Here is a 14,555-nt window from a genome sequence, read left to right as displayed (position 1 = left end):
CAATTTTTAATTTACATCAAATTCACTTCCAACTGAAATGTTTTATCTTGAATTTTAATGAGATTTACACCATGAATAAAACGACACAAAATTACATAAAATTCTAAAAATTAAACAAAATTCAATTATTCTAAAACTTCTAATGATTTCAAGTATTTTGGGGGTCTGAAAACTTTTCAATGGCGTCCCATTATTATGGACCTAATTTATCCTAGCTAATAAATAAATCACTCAAATCTATGTACTTATGAAGTTGTTTTTTTATTTTTGGCGGGGGGGGGGGGGTCGCTGTGACATTGATATTAAAATCCTACATTTTCTGTTTAAAAATTATTAAAAACTTTTTAATGTACTTGGTCATGGATATGCGAGCGACTACATGAAGGATAACTAATTTGCATATTCCCTTGAAAAACAAACCTTAATTACTTATTCATTTTTATGGTTTCTTATAAAATGATGGGTTTCATTTTATTATCATGATCAGTTCTATTTGTACGTATTTTCTATATCGTGTATAATTGTATAGAATTTAGGATGAAAACGTTTTAGCACACAGAAATATATATATATTATATATATAAAAGTGACCTTGTTGGTGTGTGTGCGAAAAGTCTCTACCAAACTCCTGTCTATTTGGTGTACAGAGTTAAAATTTGATATATAGAGTATTTGGACCTGTAGCATACTTTCGATTTGGTTTTTACCTGTCAAAAATTGCTGCTAAGTGGTCAAAATTGAAAACAAAACAGTTGACTTTGGCAGGGTAAATTGAATAAAACATTATGCTTGCTTTTTCTTTTGCGCATGTTCATAATTAAACATTCATAGCTAAATATCGCTTACTTTTTAACCTTTCATATCCATCAATTCATAACTCAGACGGTAACAACACTGGAGAGATAATAATGACTAAGCCTGGAGCATTAAACGTTCTGGTTTCGATTCTAGCGGATGGTACAAAAATCATATATTTTTATAACGTTTAAAATCATTACTATACTAGTCGCTTCTTTCAGTCTTGACAGGCAATGGATATCCACTGTAAGAATGTCTGCGCTGGAAATTTTTGTGCCAAGAGTTGCACAATCTCCAACCACACCTCTCCTGAGTCGACATTGTTAAATACCAGTGGCAAGTGGAAGTTCAGGATGACTGGAAACAATGCCAAGATAAGCGGAAAGCACATACAGTGCCTAGAATTCCCAAATCGTCACCCATCTGGTACTAACCAGGCTCAACGTTGTTTAACTTCGGTGATCTGACAAGAACCGGTGTGTCGATTTGATTATGCCATACATATATCACATTACTATATATTGGCTAATTATCAATAGAGAATTCGTTCTATAATAAAAAATCTGCATGAATTAAAACATAATATTTATGCATATTTTATGATGGGCAACACCAGGTGGCCTGCTAGTGAAGAAATAAAACCTCAATAAAAATAGATTAAAATGTGACCGGTTAAGGCCTTTGACAAAGTCTAGTACAAAGGACTGCTAATGAAAATTAAATCATACAATATATCTGGATGAATACTAAATATAATTAGATCCTTCTTAAACAATAGGACCATCAAGGTTGTATTGCATATATCCAAACAACATAACATTAATGCAGTAGTGCCTCGGGGGTCGATCCTTGAGCCATTATTATTCCTGACATTCATTAACAACCTCCCTAATAATAGTGTCCAAGATGGGTATATTTGCTGATGATACAACGCTCTATAACATGCACAAGGGAAGAACAGATGTACACAAATCCAAGACAATGGCTGAATCGTTAGAAAATGACCTCCAGACCATAGTGGAACGGAGCCATAAATGGATGATAACATTTAATGCTAGTAAGACTAAGCTGCTTTTCTTTAACAATTACAAGATGCCTTTCTAACCACCGATATCCATGACAAAGAACACTCTACCTGAGAATTCTTCCTTCAAACTCCTTGGCCTAGCATTCACAGGAAATATAAATTGGAACAAATACATTGAAGACATTGTGAAGGCTGCTGCAAGGAAAGTGGGTTCCCTCTATCATGCTAGAAAACTACTTACATCTGAGAGTATCTTGTACCTCTGCAAAGCCACCATTCGCCCATGCATGGAGTATTGTTGCCACATCAGGGCTGATGCACCTACCACTAGTCTCTCCCTTTTGAATAGGTTCCAAAAAAGAGTCTCCAGTCTAATAGATCCTGCTTTGTCAACTTGGCTCCAACCTCTGTCCCATCACCACAATGTTGCATCTCTGTGCCTGTTTCACAAGTATTTTAATGAAATGTGCTCTGATGAACTCACTGCACTTGTGCCCTCTCAACATACATATCTCCAACAAACCCCCTTAACAATAAAATCACACCCTTTCACTGTTGAGGGCCGTAAATGCTAGAAAAAATTCTACTCTAATAGCTTCTTCTCTCAAACAGCTAGACTTTGGAATTCCCTTCCTGCTACCTGCTTCCCTTACTGTACGGATATGCAGATGTTCAAATATAATGTAAACCAACATCTTGTAAATCTTTCTTAGGCATGGTCCCAATTAGTGGCAATATGCCTTGTTTGTAGTGAATATGAGAAAAAAAAAACATGGAAAACTTGTGATAACTAAAAGTATTCAACCATTATATTCTGTTACATTTTGTCTATTTATTTCCGACACCACCATATGAGTATACTGTCAAAGAAATGCCTCAACATTAGTGAAAATAGCAACTGTGACAGATCAAAATGTGAAGGACAAGTCAATATTAATGTTGAAGCAATCAATGGCGTTCAAATATATAATTTTCAGCAGTGCCAGATCAGATGTTGAAAACTATGCAGCATTTTAGATGCTGCCCGGACTTCAGGAAACATTCTCAATCCTTCTGACATTATAAGCAGTGAGTGAGTGTCTACTTCAATGGGCAATTGATGAGGACATTTGCGAGCACCGATTCCAAGGTTAGAACTGCCGACTATCAATGCGATGATTGTAGGTTTAAACCCTGGCAACGGAAAGGTGCTGGTGTAGTTGCTCTGATGAGTTGTGATACAATGAAACAATACTGCATGTGGAATATATATATATATATATATATATATATTTCAGAGGAAACATAATTTAATTTAAATACCAAAAAACAAAAAAAACGGGCAGGTGAAATTATTAAAATTTCCTTAAGGCCTTATCGTCTGACCCTCTAAGAAACCAAATTCCCTTCTTTCCTCATTCGTTTCTTAGTTTTTAATTTATCATTCCTTTTAGAGGGTCAGACGATAAGGCCTTAAGGAAATTTTAATAATTTCACCTGCCCGTTTTTTTTGTTTTTTGGTATTTAAATTAAATTATGTTTCCTCTGAAATTTCTCCTTCCATTTTGCTGTACCAAAAATTTACTTACATAAAAAATTTACTTATATATATATATATATATATATATATATATCATTCTTTTTTTTTTCCAATTTTCTTATTATTTTGTTTTAGCTGGGGATGAGGTATCCTACTGGATGCTAGACATTTACTGACTATCTCACACATTCAAACTGAGAGATCTTTTTAAGATTCTAACAATCCATTTAAGTGGAATTGTTTGAATGTCTCTTACACTTAGTTCACCGGGTATATCTGCCAGGTTGCTCCTATAAATACTGGAATGATGGAGATCTTGTTAAGATTTCAGTTTCTTTACATGTAGTACATAAGATGCTAGTATTTCATCATCTTTTCCCTCTCAGCATCATTGGGAAAGTGCAACTGAGTAGCTTTAAAATAAGCAAAATGTCACGTGATTACAACATGAAGATTTTTTACTGAAATGCATCACTTTCCGATTTCTAAAACTGATTACAATTAACACAAGACAATATGGAAATTTACTACCGAGCTGCAAATATAATATTACTGAGTATCAGGTCTAAAATAATAAAGTTTGATCCAATGTTCATGAAATATTTTAAAATGCATTTCACAGCTAACCTCCTAAGATCCAACATTTATGTAAAATTGGTTCTTTAATTTGCATTAACCAATTAAGGTAAATTATGCATTTTAACCAATTTGCATTAACCAATCAAGGTGACTTGCGCATTTTAACCAATTTGCAACATGATGCAAAAAATATAAAAATGTATAAAACTTTAAAAAATGTAAAAATATAAAAATGTAAAGAAATGTAATTACTAATTGTCTGTATTTTTGAGATGAGGTGTTTTCATTTATTGAGATTGTCGGACTGACTTCCTCATCTTGGTTGTTATAGTCACAACGTTTCGGCCGTTTTGCCCTCCGGCCTTCATCAGGTGTTTTGTATCGAACTGAGGAACCGTTTGTTAGGAGTTTCGAACCCAACCCTTCATTATTATGTACATATTATGTACGGTCTCCCCAAGATACACAAAGAAAGTATTCCATTCAGACCCATAGTGAGCTGCAGAGGCTCAGCATGCCACCCACTGAGCAGGTACCTTGTGGATATAATAAACCCATTAGCAGGCAAGTCAGCAACACACTTAAAGAATTCTGTCCACTTCACGGAACTGATCAAGGGAGCAACCATCAGTACAAACCAAATGGTAAGCCTAGATGTGGTTAGCCTGTTCACTAAAGTCCCAACTAGTGAGGCACTAGCAGTAATTCAAGACAAACTAGCTGCGGACCTCTCCATAGAAGAGTGCACATGTGTACCATTGCCAAACTTAATGAAAATGCTGACATTCTGCATAGAAACAACCTACTTCAGAATGGGTACTGACCAATATCAACAAGAGAAGGGGCTAGCTATGGGCTCGCCCTTATCACCAGTGATGGCGAACATATACATGGAATACTTCGAGGACATGGCCTTAGGTTCAGCTCCCTTAAAGCCAACTATGTGGCTAAGATACGTAGATGACACCTTCATACTCTGGCCCCATCAGGAAGACATTCAGGCTCTCCTAGACCATGTGAACTCAATAAGACCATCGATACAGTTCACAATGGAGAAAGAAAAAGATAACCAACTGGCCTTCCTTGATATATCACGCACAGAGCATGGGTTTAAGACATTCGTATATCGCAAGCCTACCTTCACCGAATACCTTAACTTCCAGTTCCCATCACCCATACAGTATCAAACATGGAATCGCATGCTGCCTACAACATCGAGCAAAGATAATAAGTAGCGACCCTATTACATACCACCAAGAAATGGTCAGGTTGAAGAATACCCTCCGTCGCAACAGCTACCTCGATAGCATACTATCCACCAGACGTGTTAATAGTATGAGAGGAGAATGAAACCCAAAAACCTCCAACGGTCTGCCTACCATACATACGAGGCATCTCCGAAAAGATTCAGAGAATATGTGCCCCCTACAACATCAGGACGGTATTCAAGAGCAAGTCAACACTCAGACGACACCTGGTACGAGTGAAGTCCCGCATGGAGGAGAACATGACCAAAAACTGCATATACTCCATCCCATGCAGTTGCAGAAAGGTTTACAAGGGTGAAACATGCTGCCCCCTCAAAGTAAGGGTGGAAGAACACCGAAAAGCGGTAACTAAAGGGGCGACGGAAAAATCGGGTATAGCCAACCATGTCTGGATGGAGAGGGGGGACCATCATCCCCCTATGGGATGAAGTAAAAATAATAAACAGAGAGACCCACTGGAAAGTGAGAAAACTTAAAGAAACAGCTCACATGCTCGGACATAACAACCTACTGAGCAAACCAAGCGTAAAGCTGAATGCAATTTGGACACCTCTAATAGAAAGAGAAAACCTTGAATAACAACATAGGTTTAACATTAACAAAAACCAACTAAGAATTGTCCTAGTGACATATGGCCGAGTGGTCCTAGACGTTGTATCAAAGTTTACAGTTACCCAAAGGTGCTGAATTCAATCCTGAATGAAGGCAGTGAAAAGTAACATTCAAAACAGAGAATCGGCAACTATGTCCCAGAGCCTAGCTGGAGTCCGAACACGGTACCCCCGTAATAATAATAAAGGGTTGGGTTCGAGACTCCTAACAAACGGTTCCCCAGTTCGATACAAAACACCTGATGAAGGCCGGATGGCAAAACGGCCAAAACGTTGTGGCTATAACAACCAAGATGAGGAAGTCAGTCCGACAATCTCAATAAATGTAATTACATTTTTTCAAGTGATTTTTTCTACCGGAATGGTTATGCTCAATTTTCTGTTTTTTTTACTCTTACTGGTAACATTGTGTATTTCCCTTTTAATGTGTTACACTAAATACTATTTTGCTCTATCACGATTCATGAGGCCATAGTTCTAATTGGACTGAAGGTTAACCAGAAGAAATGGTTACAACATGGGAATTTGTTGTTGTTACAGCTATGTTCACTCTAGTAAATTGAGCCAGCTATTTCCCTGGCTTACACTGTATCCCAAACCATGAGAGTCCATGAATGGCATCACACTAGATGGTTAACAAATCACGATTCCATTGCTGAAGACCAACTCTTTGTGGATCTGAGAGCTCAGCCAAGTTCATCCTGATCGTTATCGCTTACGTCTTCAATTGCTTAATTGCACCACTCAAAGCAGAGCAGATTATGTTGTAAATTAATCCTTACTATGATTGATAACTACATGCCTGAACCATTTGAAAATGTTGCGGCAAAAAGATGAATGACAGAGACTTCAAACATTGGCAGAAAACAACAGTTGGGACACGGTCAACCCATCAACAATGCAAAATGTGATGAAGACAGTTACTGTCAAAGACTTCTCTCGATCGACCACCCTCATTATTCAGGTTTCATAACCACTGAAGATGTTTCAGATGATAGATCGACAGACATGCATGCCTCTTTGTTAATATTGAAATCAACAGACGTTCTCTCTCACAAGAACTGTTAGAGGTACACAAAGGCAAGTCTGACGACCCCAGCTCAACAAACAACCTCTGCTATATTTAGATGTAACCCAAAGTACACGAATAATAAGTCATCTACAGGGTGGAATGATAAAATTGTCGCCCTAGAAAAAATGACATGATTCCATTTCCGTTTGATGAAAACCGGTTTTCTTTGCCTTCTATCACGTTTGAAACAATGTTCAACGAGCAAGAGCAGAGATGTGCCACTATACAATTTATGCTCTCTACCGATCCAAGTTATAACAACAGGACCATTGCCAGCACCCTCAAAATGCAGACAGCACAACTCAATGAAGTTTCCGGCCACAGTTATGGTCTGTGATGTGGTTTCAAATGAGGGCCACATCATGCCACCTCACATCTTCGAAGTCGGCTTGAAATTCAACACCAAAGTGTACCTAGATGTGCTGAAGAGTGTGGTGACTTCCTGGTGCAATCAGGCTGACACTGGCAGCAGAACTCAGCACCATCCCATAAGTCCAAAGAAACCCAGGCTTTGCTTCAGAAACAGTGCTATGATTTTGTACCCTTCTCTTACTAGCCCCCCCCCTCTGGACCTGAACACGCTGGACTACTCACTAACTAACATGACCTCCCACAACATCAAAGTCAGCCTAATCACCCGCACTTATAGAAAAGGCATGCTCCTAGTTCCGGACCTATATCAAGGCAGTGATTGAGGTTGAAGGCGGCTACATTGAATAGATGTCATCTCTACTATATAATCAAATTATCTGAATTGATTTTTTCAACAAAAGTTTTAAAATAAAGCTGTAGTGTTGTTTTCTTTAGGGTGACAAATTTATAATTCCACCATGTAAAATAGCGTCATTCAGACATAGCAGTCTCCAGACCTCCAGAGAAACAAAGAAAGCAGGAACTTTAGTGTTAAAGCCTTCTGCAGTCCATCCCATGCAACCTGATCCCAGCAAGATGATTTTGTCAGCATAAGCAAAGTCCAACACACTCTTCTAACTGTTATCCCGCTATAGTCATGAAGAGCATGATCAAAAATAAAGGTATAGCTGGAGAGAGTTGGAAATAGCACACATCCCTAGTGAACACCAATCTTAATCTCGAAGGTCATTGATTCATTACTGTATGCTCATATCCAAACTCGTGTCGACATATAGTAGCATTGGATGAGGCAAAGAAACTTTATAGGAACATCGTTAATCTGTATGATATGCCAGATATATTTAACAGTCGAAAGCAGCCGCAGAATCAGCAAAGCAAAGGCATAACAAAGATTGATTGTAATCAATTCTTCCTTCTCTCTTGTCATCAATGTTCGTATAAGATTAAAAAGTTTACTAATAATAGTCAATGTAAACAATTAGAGTCATCATGGTGCTTTATCACAAAGAAAATTGTTACAAAACAACAAGTCAAAGATTTTCATGATTTTACAAAATATGAGCCATGATTATGTTCAAGTTTTATGAATTCATTTTCCTGATTTGGGTGACTTCAACCACGAGTAAACAAGGTTCAAAAGTACAATAACATCGCACAGCTCCAGTGGATCTTCCTCACAAACAGCAGCTTCTTCCTACTTCCTGTCGCCAACTCATCCTCAATCTGATGAGGAGAGTCACAACGTGATTATACCAGAGTTATGCCATCTAGAATTCCAATTCCTGGCAAAATCACTCATGGAAAACAGATTTGGCATGAAGCACACTTAGGATTGTAATCTAACTAATAGGGTTCTAATGAAAATCTAGAAACTGGCATCAAGATTCATTCAGGATGCATCAAGTGCAGAACTACAAATCAATAGAATAAAAATGGCAACGTTGTTTCTGTGCTATCTTTTGTGTAATATCAGACAAATGTTACAACTTCATACGCAATCGTTGAGCCTTGCTGATATTTGTGTTAGGAGTAAAAACTTGCACTCCAACAGGTTAGCAAATAATTGTGACTGACAAAGAGGACTTCATGCAGACCAGACGATCCTGAGGCACAACCTTTGTGAACGTTATAAAGAATCTGACTTGCTGAGCAAACAAACAAGCAGTAAAGAATGATCAAGCTCAACACCCAAGGAACCTCTTTAAACCTTAAATATTAGAAAAATGTTGCATGAATGTTTTTATGCTAACTTTAATCGCTACAATTATATAAAGGCAACTTTGTCTGTGTATGTGTGTGTGTATATGTAAAAGTTGGTTCCTTATAGACTCCGAAACGGCTGAACAGATTTTCTTTAAAATTTACAAAACTTTAGTGTATACGTCTGGGAGTTATCTTCGTTAAGTTTTGTCTCAGAATACCTCCGATAATTACTGATTATCGAAACCATTATTTTAATGTATCTATTATCAGTAAAGCCATTTTTTCCATGTCGTCGCTTAACAACAATGATAGAACAACGGGCCGTGAAAATTCTACTGTGGGTTAAGTTGATAGCGTATTTTTTTTGCAGGACGTGGCCTGTAGGTTACAACTCCACAACTTAATTTTTTTTCATTAATTGCAAAGAATTTTATAAGATTTGAAAATTTATGTGTTTTTTTTTGCATGACGTGGTCTGTAGATTCAAACCTCACATGTAAATTTCTTAATGGTTTTTTTTTCTGTTAACTGGAAAGAAGTTTATATAAAATAATTTTATAAAAGAAACAGTAGGTTCTCTGGAGTGAAATGTAGAACAACATATTTTGGACTAAGTTACTGCATGGAGACATGTGAAGTTTCCTCCCAGGCGATTTCACGGATTTCGATGGCAATAAAAATATAGGAGTGTGAAATATTTGTTGATCATCATTCAATCCCGGGCAACTTCGGATCTTCCTGCTAGTTAGAGATCAAAGCTATAAAAATTATATTTCAATGCTTATATTATTTGAGATTATCATAATTACACTATCAAATTTAACAATATACAATTTAAAAAGAAATACATGTACATCAATGGTAGAAATATCCCTTTGTTTTATAATATTATCTGCTATATTGTCATATGATTTAATTGTAGATAAAAGCCTAGAAATTTCTTTGTTTTATTGCTGTACTAGCGGGGGGGGGGTACATGGTGTTGCCCTGGTTTTTAGAGGCGTGTGTGGATGGGGGGGGGTAAATGAAAACAAAGCGAAGTCATAACCCTGTTTAAATATTATAAAAACAAACAATGTTAAAACTATTTAAAAAAATTGTGTAAAAAAAAAAAAAAAAACAATTAAAAAAATGAACGTGATGCAATACGAACGGTCCGGCAGTGCCCGTGTGTTTGAAAAATCCCAAAAAGGTTGGGGGGGGGGGGGGCTCGAACTCGAATCATTGAGGCAAAAGCGCCAAAAAAAAAAAAAAAAAATAAAAAATAGAAAAACGTGATGAATTAACTAAAAAGTGAATTAGGTCAAATATCAATTACGCAGTGAAGTTTGTTTTGGTTTAGTTTCAGTAGTCACATCACACTCGAATTCTAAATGAATGTTTTCGTTTTATCGAATTCTAAATGAATTTATTTGTTTTAATTTAAGTGTAATGCAAGTGAAATCACGATATCGTTACGTTGTAATCTTTGTGTAAAAATAAATGTTGAGTTGAAAGTACTAATAAACAATGGTCATAGTTAGATTTCACGGTTAGAGTCGTTAAAACCGGAAGTAAAATCCGGTTAGTCTCGCAGATTGCATCTTACACTAACGAAAAAAAAAAGCAAAAAGAAAACAATAATAGTAATCGCGTTTTTGCATTTTTTTATAGTTTTTTTTTTATTTCTATTTTATTATGGAAAAAACAGAAAGCATAAATCAGGGAAAAAAGATTTTAAAAAATTTCAAAAAAAAAAAAAAAAAACGGCATAAGAGACGTACGCTTCCAAACCGGTGTGTTTCCTCGTACTGTTCCTTGTGAACACATCTGCTGCAGTGTAAATCGGGAGAGGGGAAAGGAGGAATCTAATAGAGAGAAAAGATGTTGCAACTTCCATTGACTCTAAGCGATTTTGGCAGTGGAATCTCACCGGAAAAAAATATAGGAATGTACCATTGTCGAGGAACTGTAGAGGTAATAGGCCTATAGAAAACCTCAGATAATGTGCTACAGTCTGTACGCTATACATTTGCATGTGATGTCATGATTTTTAATCCTATTAAGGTCAAGGTCGGAGGGGAAAAAAATGAGTTCATTTTATTTATATAGAGATAAAATAATAACAGGATATTTTTCATTGGTGTACAAGAGCCCATATGCTTATTAACACTGTATAATCTATTTTGAAATGGATGAGAGTGAAAGTGCAAATAGAAACCTCATGAATTCCAGAGTTGTCAATCTGTTAGATGTGAATGAATAATATCTTTATTGTTGGATAAAGTTTGAATCGGCAAAAGGAAGCTGGGTTTTTTTGTTGTTGTTTTTATAAAGTAGTCATCACATATAAATGCCCAGAGGCCACTCAAGGATAAGGGTTAATGTGTGTAAAGTATTTGCGACAATAGGGTAGAAATCGTTAGTAGTGAAAAATTGGTGTAATTAGATTATTTAAGAGGACGGTTCAATAAGAACTTGTTTACATTGGACTTGAAAACAACAATATTGTAGTCAGCTGGAATGCAGACCAGCTGGACAGAGTTGCACAGGTGGGTAGTTCTAGGAAAGAAGCTTTGTTCATGGAATCCACATTTATGGTTTAAACATAGATAGAGTGTGAAAAAGTTTTATAGTGGTTTTGGCTAGATGAGTGTTTTTGTGAAAGATTGGCAAGGGAGGCCATAGATTGGAACTCAGACGAGCACTTGCTATGAAAATAACAATAAAGCAAAGACAGGTTCGCAATGTCTCTTCTGTGAGAAAGTGGTTGCAGGGAAGAGAAAAGGGCATCACTTACAAGGTTTTAGGATTAAGAGTCTAGTTTTATTCCATCCTTCAGATTAGGATACTCACAAGCCGCATAATAATGATTATCACTGCACACTAAGAAATTGAGTTGTGCAATTATATATGTCCACTTACAGAGTAATACCCTTAGTATGAGTCCACATGACCATCTGCTGGTGTAAAATAACAGCAAAATTTCATCCACAATAAATCGTTTATAACAGGTTTTGCACTTGTATTCAATTCTTTTATTCTTCAATAGTAACAGCAATGATTAACTACTTGGTAGTCTTGCAGAAGAATTGCCTCCTTCCGCGATGTGACAGTCAGTTAACGTAGTGTCTTGCCAGGCAAACAAGTAGTAGATCCAGAAGTAACTTCCCGGTGAGCAGAAAGCATAACTATTATCCAAGAAAAAAACTAAAAGGATTACCTCCTCTTTATAAGTTATATGTGATCAACAATCACATGACCTGGAAAAAAAAAACTGCTGATAAGGCAACAATATCTTCTTTTTATTTTTTTAGTAAGCAAGGTAAATGCACACAGATCTCCCTCTCTTTTGAGCAATCATTAATCCTTTTCTTCACAATCTTCATATGCTGTAATTACAATGGCGTTCACCCTGATTGGATTGAACCATTTTCTTCCCTAGTCTGCACCAAATCTTAAACCATGGCAGTTCACGCACAGTAGTTATAACCTAGGTCACACAAGATGGCTAGCCAATCATGGATTCTATCATCGAAGGATAACCACCTTCAGACCCGAGAATTCAGCCAAGTCTTCTTTGATGGTTGCTGCCCATGTCCTAAGCTGTCCACGGACATGAATGTACCACCCAAGCAGAAAGGATTATATTGTGAATTAATTTTCCGTCTGGATAACGAGCTAAGGATTCAAATCTAATTTCAACATAAATCGATTCATATGTAATCAAATTTTGCTCATTTCATTCATCAATTTTAATCCTCTCATCATTCAACTGATAATCCATTAACACCCCTCATCTTTGTGGCTTTTGGTCTTGATAAGCGGTGATTCCTTAGTTTTGTGTGTGTGTGTTTTATGATAGTTATAGAAATATTCTCAATTTCTATGACTGAAATAACCATTAATCATTCAATTGAGTAGTTATTGTTATTCCACATTGAGACTTTATCAAACATGAGAAAGAAAAAATGTTTTCAAAGATAATTTCTTTAATGAATTACCATAAACGTAAAGCAATTTACTTTTGAATCTGCTAACTTATAAAAATCTTGTTTTTAAGGTGTGATATATGTAAAATGTAAGATAAAAAAAATAAAAAGAATCAACTGTAATTAAATATTATTCTAATTAAATATAATAATTATATAATTGAATATAAAGACGCATTGTAAATAAAGTAGTTTCATTTGGATTTCCACAGATAAAGATGCCGAAATCAAATCGTTTGTCATAACTGTAACACGAACCCCTAAATTGTTTCGTTTTATTTAATATTTATATTAAAAGAAAATTATTTTTAATAGTATTTCTTTTTACAAATGTAATCATATTAGATTAACTTTGTTCAGGTTCAGTCTGTGGTTGTTTACAAAGGATTTACTTCCGTTTTGTGCAGACCGTTTTGCTTATCGTTGAATGCCCTGAAAAAGCCCCTTCTGATTAAATGTTTAGCAGGTTTAAAATAAGCAAACGAACTTGGCTTTTTCTTTTTTCAGAATAACAGAAATGTTTTCAACCTATAAACATTAATCAAAATGGATTTTTTTTTTTCGGGGAATTCAGCGTGAAGCAAAACGGTCTGCACAAAACGGAAGTAAATATTTTGTATACAATCACAGCGTTAAACTGAACAAAGTCCATATATTTTATAAGGGGATGTATTTTATAAATACAGATTTGTTTATGAAGTACTGATGTTGCTTAGGACACTGTTTAGTAACCACATCGACAACATAAGCGACGATTTTCTTTAATTAAACCTTGTAGTACTTTCGATTTTATATTCTTAATATTAAGCAATTCATTTAAACTTTCTTATAAGTGGTAAATTTATTCATAAATATTAAATTTAGGGGTTTAAAAATCGAAATTAATGCTTTCCGCGGGTCCCTCTGGACACACATGTCGTCGTTGAAATCGAAAAATGAACGAAAAAATATAATAGAATGGCCAGTTTAATGCTAGATTTTCTGTACCCCATATTAAAATATCACCGAGCAAATTTAACAATCATAATTAATCATAATTATATTTATATTTAAATATATTTTCTCACCTTCCGGGGGATTAGGGATATCCATGTTGATTTTTTCGGTGCGGAAGTGCTACGAGGACAAGTTCCGGTGATCCGGAGTGAATAAAAGTTTCTTCTTTTTTTTTAAATAAAAATGTTTACATGTTAAGAAAAGATTAATTTAATTCAAGAAAATATTATTTTAAATATTTTTAAAAAATATTTGTAGTCTTTGTAAATATTTATTTGTTATTTTTATGCTGTTTTTCGGCTTACGACTACGAGACAATACGGACTTAACCGGTTGCCCGCTGATAACTGCTGCTGCTGCTAATTTCTCATACACTTTATTCTCTCCGTAAATTTTAACTTTCTTTCCTAAACATTTCGTTTTCGCATAATTAGTAAATTTTACACTTAAAAATGTGAGAGCATACCCGTCGGGCTAACATCCAAGTGTAGTATCTGTTGTTCCTATCTTACACTAAAGTTAATTCATCCTAGGTAGGGAAAACCCTTCTCTACTAAGGTAACTTGGATTTTTGCCTACTGCCACTTTTTACGGAGCTGGTTTCTCCCACATTAAAAACGATCTTGTGTCAGATTTTG

The 14,555-nt window shown here is 35.7% G+C and overlaps 1 protein-coding gene across 7 annotated transcripts in view; it reads right to left on the bottom strand.

Moving 5' to 3' along the window:
* LOC145280100 (calcium homeostasis endoplasmic reticulum protein-like) overlaps positions 1–14,131 on the bottom strand; it is a 401,340-nt gene extending 387,209 nt beyond the window's left edge. For 6 of the 7 annotated variants that reach the window (XM_080131829.1, XM_080131832.1, XM_080131834.1 and 3 more), the window contains exon 1: positions 13,989–14,130. In XM_080131829.1, the coding sequence (XP_079987955.1) occupies positions 13,989–14,013 (25 nt within the window). In that variant the 5' untranslated portion in view covers positions 14,014–14,130. Of the gene's footprint in view, positions 1–13,988 lie in introns of all 7 variants that reach the window. The other variant, XM_080131828.1, reaches the window with a different exon arrangement.
* Positions 14,132–14,555: the final 424 nt, after the last annotated feature.

The sequence above is a fragment of the Euprymna scolopes genome, chromosome 7 (genome assembly GCF_053919585.1).
Source record: "Euprymna scolopes isolate OS-2025 chromosome 7, ASM5391958v1, whole genome shotgun sequence".
Classification (NCBI taxonomy): domain Eukaryota; kingdom Metazoa; phylum Mollusca; class Cephalopoda; order Sepiida; family Sepiolidae; genus Euprymna; species Euprymna scolopes.
Note: the sequence above shows the minus strand (reverse complement) of the source record. Positions and strands in the feature narration are given on the sequence as shown.